We start from the raw sequence: 13846 nt of genomic DNA, 5'->3' as shown, positions 1-13846 counted from the left end.
ACTGTGCACTACGAGACGTGGATTTGATTTATGGAGTGCAGATTTGCTGTCCGCGGTCAGCCAGCCATGGAGTTCTTGGGTCGAGTAATCGTTGGCGGGTCCCAGAGATGTTGGGATCCCGGGCTGGAAAAAGTTTGCGGAGCGTGCTTTGGCTCTGACAGAGAATCCGCAACTGTGGTCAGGGCGTCGTATCCGACCGCACTTTGATCGACCAATGACATGCTTACGTGCACAAGAAAAATTTTCTCAAAGATTTTTTATTCTTTTTTTAGATTTCTTTCATTTTCCACGATTTTTAGTGGAAACGTGGACTTAAGCTATTTCTTTTATTCCATAATAAATAAAACAAGCAAGGAAAAATTAGAAGGAAGCTACGAAGAACCTCTCCTTACCTTTCCCCTTCCTATTCCTCTATCTCTTTCTCTTGCTCCACCACTACTACGATCTCTCCTCCTTTCCTCCCGCAGAGCCCATGGCTGATCGGTCCTCCACCTTTCGAGTCTGAAAGCCACCACAGATTATTTGCTCGCTCGCTCTCTCTCTCTCTCTCTCTCTCTCTCTCTCTCTCTCTCTCTCTCTCTCTCTTCTGGAATGCTGTGTCCTAAGTTCTATTGATCCTTTCGAAAAGAGAGGCTACTTTTTCTATGCTGTTGGCGGTGCTTCTGCACTTTTGCTTCCCGTGCTACTATATCAGAAGAATGAGCAGTTTCAGCTCCATCTTTGCTGTTCCCTCTGCAGTTTAGCCAAGAAGACTCCTCTGGAGTTTCCTCCTCTCGTTATCCTGGACACCTGCTATGGACTCAGGAAACAGCAGCAGCCTCCAGTCCTCCAGCGGCGGAGACGACGACTTCGACTGCCGCGTCGACTCCCTCTCCGCCTTCTTCCACTCCTCCCCAGCAGCTGCCGCCGCCCTCCCGCCTTCCCGGTCACCACCACCACTCTCCTCCTCCTACGACGGCCACCACTTCTTCGACGACTCATCTCTCCCCTACCTGGACTCCTCAGCCCCGCTCCTTCCCATCGGCTCCTCCACCACCGCCCCTTGGCCACGCCACCTCATCCCCAGCTCCTCCAATTGCATCACCGCCGCCACCGCCGCAGCAGCCTCACTCGGGGCCCATCCCGTGGCTACTAGCCTGTTGTCGTCGTCGTCGATGCAACCACAACTCGAGCAGCCCATCGCCGCCGCTGCAGCGGCGGCGGCGCCAAGGAGCTCGAAGAAGCGCTCCAGGGCCTCACGACGGGCCCCTACCACCGTGCTCACCACCGACACCTCCAACTTCCGCGCCATGGTCCAAGAATTCACCGGCATACCCTCCCCTCCCTTCTCCGTCGCCTCTACGTCCCCTTTCGCGCGATCTCGCTTCGACCTCTACTACCCCGCTGACGCGCCTCCTCCCCACTTCCTCCTCCGTCCCTTACCCAAGAAACTCCAAGCTCCTCCCTCCTTTACTACTAATCCCATCTCTTCTCTTCCACCTCCTCGTCCTTTGAGCACCACCAACACTGCTGCTGCTAGTGCCAACACCAAAATTCCTACTGATGACTCTAACTACCGGTCACCTTCTCATGATCTTGGTCTTGCCGGAGGCCAAAGGCAACCTCTTGTAAGCCACCAAAGCCCCATCCTCAACTTCCAAAGCCTCCTCCAACCCTCACAACTCCAAGCAAAGTACACTCTTCCCGCCATAGCGGCAAGCTACAACGCAAAGCTGCACATCACACCCTCAGACGCGTACAAAGCACATGAGCTCGGCGGTCTTCCGCCAGGGCTTATCGGGTCCGAAGCATTGCATTCGAGCTGGACGGACGGCGGCGCTGATCTAGCGCACTTGAGGCCAACCGCCATCGATGACTACTTGGACTCACAACTACGAGTCGGTAGCGGTTGGAAGCCGAACTACTCGGCTTCGGGGCCCCCCTCGGAGTTTACCGGGGACAAGGTATCGGGGAGCGTCGTGGCAACGAGAGGCGAGGGCATGGTGGAGTCATGGATTCATTATTCTGATTAGGAGATAGAGAAGAGCGTTGTAGTTAGGTCGAGAAGGAGGACGAAGAAGAGCTCTCGCTGCTTTTTCTTCTAATGCATGTGACATATGTAGCACCAGTACTGGTGAGTATACATGATTCTCCCTTCTTTGTCTTCTCTGTTTGGCGTGTAAATAGGGTTTCTCCAGGCCGTTCTTTTCATCACCAAATGACAGTGTTTGGAACAGTTTTTATAGGCCTTTCTCTGTCCTTAGATCACACTGTATCCAATTTCCCGGGTTTCCATTGTGGTTGTGCATGCTCACTTCAGACATAACCAACAAACAGTAGTCGAAGCACGATGAGAGAGATTTTCCTGGGAGAAGACATGAAGATTAAAGACAAGAGAAGTGGTGCAATTGACAGGACGAGTAGTAGCAGCGAGACAAGAAAAGGAAGGATGCTTTTTCGTGTGTTTCAGTATGTGATGTTAACACTGTGCTTCGAAAAATTCTGCTATGTTCTTGGGTTTCAGGACACATTTTGGCATGATATGTACACGGAATTTGGATCATGGGGTGGAGGAAACATCGGTGGCAAGATTTTGGTACGCCGTCGTCCGGCAAAAAATCTTTAGAATTTAGATCAGGAACACCGCAAACGCAAGGAAAGTTGTGCTCAGGATTCACTCGACCCAATAGGCACGACAGCAGTGGCAACAACGATCTCTTGAAGACAACTAGCAGCATAAACAAAAGAGCAATGGCAGCAGGGTGGTACAATTCCATTAGAAATCTCAAAAGCATCAGGACATGGTTTTAAAAGCCATGGGTTAGCTAATTATTCAGTCAGATCTTCATTTTTTTAGATGTTTGTTCTTCTTATTTTGCTCGGTTTCAGTCTCTATTCATGTCCTCCTGTCAGACAGCACTCTCCCATCTGAGCTGACAGGAACCATCTCTCTCTCTCTCTCTCTCTCTCTCTCTCTCTCTCTCTCTCTCTCTCTATGGGGGTGGGTGTGTGTGTGTGTGTTTTGAGGGAGTGAGAGAGGGATGAGTTCTACTTTTTAGAATGATATGATGGATGACCGGCCATGGTTTTCGTTGGGAGATTGGATTCGCAGGTGAAGGTGCACATGATTAGGTGTATGAGATTATGGGATGTTTGGGAGTGGCCTTTCAGACGTCGCCTGTCATTTACATTTGATGTCATCCTCGTCTCTCTATCTCGTCAGGTGTGTGCTTTAAGATGATGGGCTCCCAACTCTCCATCCAGTCTTGAACACTGCTACTTAGTTTGATTGAATCACCCTGGAAAAACCTACTGGATGATATGGTCTCTTATCGACCATATGTAGTGAGAGAGACCATCCATAGTCCCCACAGATAGGTCAGTGAGAGACCACATCACCAAGAAAATTTGCTGGATGACTAGATCTAAATTTATATGATACAGCATTCCACCCTCTCTTTCCTTCTCCCCTTCTCACTGTAGAAGAAAACCTGAATTAATTTGAGCAGACAGGAAGATGAAAAGCTTTTCAGTCTCAGAAAAGAGGGTAAAGGCAGCAAATCCTCCATTGGTACAATACATTCGTCTGCCACCATTTGGACTATATGACACCGAAGCATTTGGATAGAACAGAGATGCATTCACAGAATCATATCACTGCAACCTTCCTTCTCAGCACCTTATCACTACCATAAGATAGAAAGCCAGACAGGATTTGGGTTGATTCCTGAGCCTGTATTAGTTGTGTATGGATGAAATGAGCAGTTAACTAACCATGAATGCATGTTAGCATGTGTGTTGTTGTGTCCTGCATGCTGTAGTGGAAAGTTTAATGGGATCACTAAGAAAATTTGGCTGGCGGATTGGAACTTCTCGAATTGCTAAGCTCTGTGGCTTCCCAGTGTGTCACGCACCAGAATGAGGTGAAGTTCGCTGCAAACAGAGCAGCTCACCAACTAAAGTCAAGTGGGCATGATGACTGCAACCAGACCTGAAAAGCTACATGGATGGTTGTCTCTCCTCTTGTCCCATTTTTGTGTCCTCACTACCACCAAATCATATGACTGGTATCACCAAAGAATCCTATCATGAGCTAGGCCTTGGCATATTTAACTGTCTTCACCTCATCACCTTCAAGTGAAACACCCATAAAAGAAAAGAGATGAAGTAACCAAAGCTTGTGATTTTTTGGAGGCCAAGAATGGTTGATCAGGTTATGGTGTTGAAGAACTACAATCAAACGTAAGCTATGATGAAAGCTAGCTTGAAGCCAACAGGAATGAGGTAGTGAAGGTTCAACCTCATCGCCCAAGAATAAAGAAAAAAGCCCTCCATTGACTGGTATAAATACACGTTTGTGAGGAGGAGCAAAGAGACAGGGAGAAAATTCTGTGAAGCTAAAGATAGGAGCCCTCCTTTTTTGTTTCATCTAGTGGTCTGTAGCTTTCCGACACTCTGGACCACAACATAAGTTTGGATCAAGACTTTCTCTCAAGGCTTGGCATTGCTGGGACTACAACAAGAAATGAAAGAAAAAGCTTCAGCAGGGGCATGGCTAAGTGTTAGAAACACTGGCTCTCAATTCAATGTGTGTCCTAAAAAGCATTAGTTCATGACTCATACACACTATGGCCGGTCTTATGAGTGCATCAAAGGTTAAGGATATTTCATAGTAGAGTATGAAATCTGAAAGAGTATTGTGGTGGAATGTATTTAATCATCTTCAACCAGGTTGATGATGCATTTTGATGTCAACAGGTAAACTATACTAAACTATTCTCATCAGTTTGAGCATGCTAGGTGGTTAGCTACCTCATCCTTGTCTATATCACATCTAAGCAACAATATCAAATTCAAAGAAGAATTATTTAATGTGGACTGTAGGAGTTCTGTTGTTCAATCCTGAAAAAGACTCTTGTTGGAAAGAATACCAATACAAATTGTTCTCTCCCATTTGATCTTTTGGAAGGTCCACTGTCTACTGCCCATATTTAATGTAAAGAAACTTGGAGCTGGAATGTGACACAGAAAGGTATGGCTAGTTCTAAGAACCTACCAGGGAAGGTATGAACTCTGCAGGTTGGTTTGTCTGTGTGGTGGGGAAGATAAATAAATCATGCTTTTGGTCTTTTATTTCTCTAGCTTTCTGATAGATTAACTGATAGTGACTTCATTCTGGGGTTGGAAATTCTGAAATCTACCTGTGGGATGTTTCATTCTTAATTGAGATGTGGATGATGCAGATATGAGCAGCAAATCACATGGTGCAGGGAGAAACAGAGTGTGTCATGCAGGCTTGTTTTGAGTGCAAAAAGGCTGGACAAACATCAAGGTGTGTCAACAAGTTTTTATGCCACTGTTCTTGTGTTGGTTTTGCATGTGCTCTACTAAAAAACCTTACATAAGAAATTTAATGATTTCATCTACATCATAATAATAAGCATATCAGCTGCATCCTTAAGCATGTATCATCCTCAGTATTTGGAAAGATGGTTTTCAAGTGTCTAATCTATAGCAGCTGCCTCTGTTACATATCAAGCATGACAATTTTCTGGTTCAGTAGGTCAGAACTGCATGATACATCAAATAAAGATCAGAAATATTTCCACAGAGATTAAGCATATGGCCTGCAATATTTCCTTCCCTGTCTCCATATCAGCACAACAGTAAAATGACAGCATTTGGTCCCCTTTGTTGTGTGGAAAGTGAGTGCTAGACCATAGAGAGTATTGATCTTTCTTTTGACCGGGTTTGTCTTAGGGACAGTTACCACAACCAGTTGCCACCCTCAAGACAGGCAGAACTCTCAATCCTTCACATGGACATGTTGGGCAAATTCTCCCACCATGACCAGGCAATTGAGGGATCAGAACTTTGTGGCTGGAATGCATCACTTTGAGGGCCTCGGCAAGAAAACTAGGGTTTAAGAAAGGTGTCTCTGACCATAATTGATGGACATGGCCAGCAGAAGAATGTTCACCATCTAGGCAACAACAATTCAGCAAGCCACCAATCCATGTTCACTGAATTTGGAATTGCCTCTAACTCTAACCTACATTGTCAACCTAAAGTCAACACTAGTTTGTCATCAAGTGTCAAAACTTCCACCTTTGGAAGCCAGAGACATGGCAAAGTAATCTTTTGGATCAGCTATACTGATTTTTTGTCTCCATTGAAGCAATAAATACTGATCATTGTCAATTCTCTTTTCTAACGCAGCAGAAACTGAATGCTGTTCTAGTTCTATATTTTGTTGTGTAGTAATACTTACAGAATCATCCAAGCAAGAAAACTCATAAATGACTTTCAATGATTTGCAAGGTTGTTCTTTTATGATGGCAAGTAAATCTATGAAAAGAGATGATCATAGTTCACCACCCACTTCTTCTCTTCTTCACCAGAACTCTGAGCAGGATCTATTATTGCCATCGTTTGGATTTGACGGTGTGATCTACAACTAGATCTACATCTCGGCAGCCATGGAAAGCCAGATGCCCTTTCCGCAAGAAGGTAGCACCAACCAAATGCAACACACTGCTGTGGCTGAGGCTGAGGGGTTCCCCTGTCTCACCTCATGATGCCGGTTCCCGAGCTCCACCTGCAGCCTCCTAATGATGTTATCTCCCACGAACACCATGTTGTCATATTGCTGCCATCAATGGGATTGCCAGTCGAAGGGCCCCATCGGTCTATCCACCAACGATACAATCCGTGCACCTATAATAGCAGAGCAACCTGGTCTTCTGGCCTTTCTAAGATGCATCATTTCTGCCGATGATGAGCAACCCAAAGTTGGGGCAAAGAGGAGGGCTCACCCTCTTATCGCCTCAGACATTGTCTGCGGAACCGACGGCTGGGTGAATCCAATCTTGCAAAAGGTTGGATTGGTTGTCTCACCGATCGCATTCAGTCGAATCTGATATGATATATTTTGACGGCCTAGACACGTCACCACTAACACCACGTCAAATCGGAGCCTTATGTCACCCGTCCCATCTCGGGAGTTCGTACCAAGAAGATATGCCATACGTCCCTTCCCGGGAGCTTGGGGCGGTGCCGTCTGACGCTGCTCTGTGCGTCCCGGAACGGCAGTCGGTCAGAAGAGCCGTCCCATCTTTCGGGGGTCAACAACAGACGTCGAATCGACGCACCATCAACCCTCGCGCCACAGTATAAAACCCCTGGCTGGCCTCCGGCCAAGAGGAGGGCAAGAAAAAAGAAGGAAAAAAAGTAATCCCTCTCGTTACTAACTTGCTCATCGGAGGGGTCACGGTTGGATACCACTCGACGGAGATCTTTTTGTAGGAGGGCGACCACTCATCGACGGTGAGGGACTCGGTACGGAAGCACGATCCGCCCGGCACCAATGAGTCGCCAATCAACTCTGATTCCAACCAACGCCAACTAGCACTCTTTCCTGGGAGCTCGGGTACCTCATCATCCGAATCATCCTACTAAAAGCTCACAACAACAGCCTGTGGATCTAGCCGTGTTGACTGATCAACTACAATATATTTGTTGAATCCATTACGGGTCGAGTTAATTACTTCCCGTCGGGTCGAACCGCTTGCCGACCCAGGTAGGCTCGTCGATGAACCAAACCCCACGTAATCCGCTTCCAAATCGTTAAACGGATCCGTGTTCTGTTAGTTGATCCGATCTTAACCAAGGGGATGACGTCGTCCGTGCGTCACGCTTGCTCGAGGGGGCCGGCGAACCACCAAATGGGGTCCGCACCCTCATCCATCAGCAGCTTCATGACAGGTGGGGCCCGGACGGGAATTGCGGCAAAAGCTACACGTGTCCTTATGACGAACCCCATGATGACACCAGAAGATGATGATATCAAAACGGTGGTGGCTTATCGTCGGTACCTTCAAATCACTGTCAGCGGCCCATCTTCTCCATCCAACAAAGGCAGTGCCCGACGTGACACGAAGGAACGGATGACTTGTGATGGCGTTCACACTAATAATCACACGGACGAGATTTATGGTGACATGATTTATGAAGAATATACATATATATATATATATATGTTTATTTATGTTGAAGATATATGTGAAAGCTTCGTTCACGGAAACCCTGGCTTGAGAGTGACCTTTCATCCGCTCCACATTGCAAGTGTCATCATAGGAAATGACAAATGACGACATGACAACCCTGGTTTGAGGGAGACATGAATTATGATGATATGATGTACAGAAGGCAATTTGTACATGTGAACAACATCTAAAGTTTTAGCTCCATTGTCCGGTCTATTTGACAAGAATAAGTTGCACCTGAAAAAATTAAAGAATAATAATTTTATTAGTTATAATAATATATATTTATATAGATTTTAAGAAAAAAATCTTCAATCAAACTTGAATTATTAAGTAGGTAAGGAACATAAAATTATCATTCTTATTTATTTTTATCATAATCATCTATCTTGCTTTCGTAAAATTGAGTTTTCTTATGTCAATCTTCTGTTGATGTAATTGAAATACTCCATAAGCAAAAGATTTTGTGAAGGAGTATATTAGTTGGTCAAAAGTATGGATGTGAGAAACACATAGTTGAAGTTTAACAACTTTATCTCTAAAAAATTAAAAATTAATAATAATGTATTTCATACGTAAGTATTTACTCATCAAATTGACACACAGGTAGGTGACATTGGCATTATCACAGCATATTATAGGAGTGGATTGGGAGGTGATGTTAAGTTCATATAGTAGATTAATGACTTAATTGAGTTTTACAATGGTGCGATGGTTCGATATTCAACTTCAACTTCTGGATCATTCGATTATATTATATTTCTTGAAATTTTGACTGATTAATAGGCTAATGTAGATGTTTTACCATTAGTGTTGCTTATCGAATTAGCATCGATAAAGGCATAAAAATGAAGTGATGAATATTTACGAAGAAATTTATAATTAAGAGTTCCTTTGAGATATCGCAAGACATGTTATAGTGCAGACTAATGCATAGTAGAGAGCTAATGTATAAATCATGATAATTTGTTAACTATAATTTAGACACATGGACGTGTGAGAAATAGATACCATAAGAAACAAAGTACTTATCGATACTATGTAGGATCTGTAGTAGGGTTATCACTATATAATTTGAGTAATTTAGTGGTGAAGAGTATGACAGTGACTTCTTTGGCATTATACATATTTGTCTTTAAAAATAGTTCTCGAATGTACTTCTTTTCAGATAGGAAAAGTTCAAAAGATGTGAACGTTGCTTCCACTCCTAGAAAACAACTTAAGGTTCCTAGATCTTTGATGTAAAATAAATATGTTAATTGCTTAATGAATTACTCGATCTTTATGTAACTATTACTTGCGATGATGATATTATCCACATAAATCAGTTGATATATAGTGCATCCCTTTATTACCATAGAAATAAATAAGTGTCAGACTTGGAGTTAACGAAATCGGTTGATATAAAATATAAGCCAACTTCGCTATACCATGCTCTTGGAAATTAGCAAAGTCCATAAATAGTTTTTCATAGTCTACAAACATAATTTAGATATTGAGGATAGATGAAGCTAGAGGTTTATTGCATAAAAACATTTTGAGCTAAGATCTCTTGTAAGAAGGTACATATATGCTAGTGATGACTAAACTTAGGATGTGCTAGATTATCGTCAATTTAACAACTAGACTAAAGATCTCTATAAAATCAACACCTGATCGTTGGTGAAATCCTTTGGACACTAAATGTTCTTTATATCTAGAAATAAATTTATATAAGTTCTACCTAATTTGAAAGATTCACTTACACCCGATAACATTTTGTGTGTTGTGAGATGGTATAAGGGTTCATATGATATTATTGAGTAGGGCATTATATTCTTCACACATGACTTTATGCTAGTGTGAAGATTTTTGAGCTTGGGTGATGGTTGTAAATTTAGTAGGCTCAGGTGAAGAACTTATGGTAGCATGAATGAAGATCAAGGATTTGATCGACCTGGTTTGAAGAAGTCATTTTTGGAGCATGTTATCATGCGGTGTTCAAGCTTGATGGTATTATTGGGTTGTGTTAAATAAATGAGAATTGGTGGAAAGTTAGTGATACATATTTGATCAGATACACTTCGATGTCACTTGGCCGAGGAGAGGACAAAGACATCATAAATAATGCTAAGGACATTGCTTCGTTGGCATTATATAGTGAGTTGGTAGAGAGGTAGATGGAGAAGTCGTAGAGAGAGTGGAATTCTATTGAATTGGAGTAATAAGAGAGTATATATCTATAAGAGAACTATTGGTTAATGTGATGAGAGATACAATTAAGGGAGTTTGAGGTATATTCATATGAACCTAGTGACATATGGTTGTTGTAATGACTCACATTACTGAAAGAGAAAGATTTTGGAAGGAATAGGTAGACTCAAGAAAAATAACATGACGTGATACAAAAACCTTTTGAGCTTGAGGATTAAAGCATTGAAAAACATTATATTCAAGGGAGTACCCAAAGAAGATGCAACACTTGAATCTGTGTTAACTTGTATGAAGCGTAAGGGCATAGATAGGAATAACATAAATAATCAAATACTTTAAGTTTTTGATAATTTGGGATTTTATGAAAATAATTTTTCAGATGATGACTAGTATTGTAGGATTGGGGTGAGCATACGGTTAATAAGATAGATTATGGTTTAAAAGATTACTGACTAAAAAGTTAGTGGAATGGAGGCATAGTGTAAACGGGTGAAACTAATTTCAACTATATGCTGATACTTTCATTTGACAAAATTAACTAATTGATGTGTGTGTGGTGATAACTTGAAATGTTGTATAATATAGGATGAGAGATAAGTTATTAAGGCTTAGTATTTATCTCCTCCATTAGAGTAAATTATTTTAATAATAGATTGGAAGAAATTCTCAACTATTGTTCTACAATGAGAAAAGATTCTAATGACTTCATATTTTATATTTGAAAGGATATAGCCATATATATTTAATGAAATAATATATAAAAATAATGTAAAATCTAAAATTATTAAAGAAAGTGATTCGAGCAAAGCCCTAAACATCAATGTAAATAATTTCAAATGGTTTGAAGTAGAATATAGAAAATATTATAAAAGATAGTATTTGATTTTTATTACTAAGATAATCATCATAATAAGTTATAATTCTATCTTATTTGAAAGTCAGAAAGGAGTAACGAAAAATTAGATACTGTTGAATTAATGTTGAATTGAGGATGATGGATAACCAAGGCGATGATACCGCACATTGATTAGAGCAATAACTGAAACAAGAGTGAATGATTGGGTGATTTGTGAAGTTGATGGTCATTCATGGATATTGTCTTTATTTTGACCTTGAACCAAGAACTGAAGTCAATAATTTAATTGCTTAGATACACAATTAGAGTAGTCATGATGTTTGCTTGAGGTCAGTTGAGTGTAGCAGTAGGCTTGGGTTGACAATGATGAACTTTTTATTGTGTATCCAATTTTATCACAGTTGGTAAATATTATTTTATTGATTGTTATTGTTGGAATGTCAGAACTGCTGATAGTTATAGTTGAAGTTTTTGAACTATCTGGATTGAAATTGCTACAAAGGTTAGAGGTTTGATAGTGTAATGGAAGATGATACTTCTGTGTATTACCTATGTATTCAAGAGGTATTTTGTTTAATCTTTTATTGAAGTTCTTGTTACTTTGATTATCTTTTTTTAATTTTTTTTATTGAATTAAGCTATGATAGTTGATCCCATTATCCTCTCTTCTTATTTCAGATATATTTTATGATCAATCAACTTATCATATAATTCTTCAAATGATATTGGTGAGTCACGTATCCGAATTATTATCGTCAGTTCCTCATATTTGTCATTTAAGCTATTGAGAATATAAATAATGCTTATTCATCACTTAGGGGATAATATATTAAAGTTAACTTATCTATAACAGCTTTTAGATTTTATATATAATCAACAATAGTACTTTCCTCTTATGTTATTTCCATCAAAATTGATAAAAGATTTATTATACAAGTGTGAGAGAGACCAACAAAGGTGATTTATAATTTTAACCATGCTTTTGTTATATTAATGCATGAAGAGATTAGTGGTACTGTGGAACTAATGATTGAGACTTAAATTGTTTATAGAATAAGACGATCTTATCATAGCCATAACTTATGATTAAGACTTGTTACTGGGATGGCTTCTCTTGATATTTCGATCTTTTCCGGTAGACAACTAAGAGTGTCATCGATATAGCCTAATAGATCCTATTCAAAGAGGAGATTGGTGAATTGTGCTTGTTAAGATACATATTTATCGCTATTTAATAGTTTGAAGGAGATTAAAGTTGTTGCATTAATGGATATAAGTCATGTTAGTTGAGATAAAATATTATTTCTTAAGGAAACAATAATTGGAGTGTCATATGTAGATGAGAAAAATATACTAAAAATATACTGTGATCCACTAAGAAAAATCCAGAACCAATTGATGATATAGCAGATAATAAACAATAGAGATCTGATTTGTTAGTGAAAGATCCAAGAAAGGCATAAGGAGGAATATGATGAAGATCAATGAAACTATAAATATCAAAGGACCGAATCTGGAATGAAGGGAAAAGAGCCCATATTGTGATAGTGGCATCGAGAGGTTGGTCGGTGGCTATGATAGAGTTACTTGGAATAAAGGAGAAGACGAGTAAGTTATTATGAAGTTCCATCTCTTGCTTTAGCTTTGTGAAATCTCATATTTGTAGATCTGGAATCTACATTGAAGGAGGCCTCCGAGGACACCAATGAAGTTGGTGGTAACATTTGTGACTAATAAGAAGGTTGATGACCATGATGACATCAATCATTGGTAAGTTGTTGGGAAGGTTATGGCTTCAAGAGATATCAGATATGTAGATTTGATATTTACATTTGAAGGAGACGTTCGATGACATCGATAAAGTTGGTGGTAAAGAACTTATTGATAATAAGGAAGATGAGGGAGTAGACGCCATCGAGAAAATCTAATACATGTATAGATCATCGAGAAAAGGGTTTGCTATTGTGGCAACAATAGTGATAGCAAATGACAAAGAGATTATTGTCGCTAGGGCAAACTCTGATGGGAAGAGATAAGAGAAGGAAGGAAAGAAGATTTTTTTTTTTTCCTTTAAACAACAAAGATAGTGATTTTATTCATTGAGGTAACGTTTGTTTTTATATATTATTAGAAAAATAATTTTCTCAATCATATACTCAAATTACATAATCAACTAATTTATTTAAATCTGTGATTGATCTTTAAATCACAAATTAATTAAAAATATAAAAAATATAAAAATATTATTTTATATCTTTATTATGATTTCTATCTGCACTAACCTCGCTGCAATTTCTACCACCTTTTCTTTTCATACAAAAAGTGTCCCATATCCGACGATTACACCAGCGTGGAGAACACAGATGTAGCATCTCCAATGGACTCGGAAACAAGATCAGGAGCAACCAGGAAGAATTCTGCTGCCTCTCGGAAACAACGTAGGTACTCTGATCCAACAGTACTTAAATGTGATGTGCTAGATTAATGGCGTCTCCGTCTTCATCAAACAAATGGTCACGCGACTCAGGACGCCACCTGCGACCCACTCCGAGGAAGATGAATAATAACATACTCCAAAGTAAACGATGGCTTTGGCCCTCGCAATCTACACCGACGGAGTTGTCTCCGGTGGAGCCCAGCTGATTCGCTCGCCGCCGTGTGGCTGAGAGTTCTTGGTCCTAATCCTGGGAGCCTTTCATGTGGTCATGACTGCATGTAATATTTAATGTATTCCTTTCCCGCGTTCCACAGATCTCCCTGTTTCATTGGCCGC

The 13846-nt window shown here is 40.6% G+C and overlaps 1 protein-coding gene and 1 long non-coding RNA gene across 8 annotated transcripts; both read left to right on the top strand.

Annotated features, from left to right (window-relative positions):
- Window positions 1–362: 362 nt before the first annotated feature.
- On the top strand, window positions 363–2224 carry LOC103976948 (uncharacterized). The gene has a single exon (XM_009392313.3). The coding sequence runs from the start codon at window positions 795–797 to the stop codon at window positions 2010–2012; it is 1218 nt and encodes a 405-aa protein (XP_009390588.2). The 5' UTR covers window positions 363–794; the 3' UTR covers window positions 2013–2224.
- A 1729-nt stretch (window positions 2225–3953) lies between these two features.
- On the top strand, window positions 3954–6737 carry LOC135606908 (uncharacterized). Of its 7 annotated transcripts, none has more exons than XR_010485011.1 (3): window positions 3954–5043; window positions 5223–5311; window positions 6301–6737. It is a non-coding gene; the product is annotated as an uncharacterized LOC135606908 (long non-coding RNA). The 7 variants fall into 7 exon arrangements; XR_010485013.1 differs by having other exon boundaries at window positions 3954–5058; XR_010485009.1 differs by having other exon boundaries at window positions 3955–5011.
- Window positions 6738–13846: the final 7109 nt, after the last annotated feature.

This window comes from Musa acuminata, chromosome BXJ2-3, assembly GCF_036884655.1.
Source record: "Musa acuminata AAA Group cultivar baxijiao chromosome BXJ2-3, Cavendish_Baxijiao_AAA, whole genome shotgun sequence".
NCBI lineage: Eukaryota > Viridiplantae > Streptophyta > Magnoliopsida > Zingiberales > Musaceae > Musa > Musa acuminata.
This window is presented reverse-complemented; position numbering and strand designations above follow the sequence as displayed.

Bases quoted from the DNA above. Each gene is read 5' to 3' on its own strand.
- LOC103976948 (XM_009392313.3), top strand. From the start codon at position 795: ATGGACTCAGGAAACAGCAGCAGCCTCCAGTCCTCCAGCGGCGGAGAC.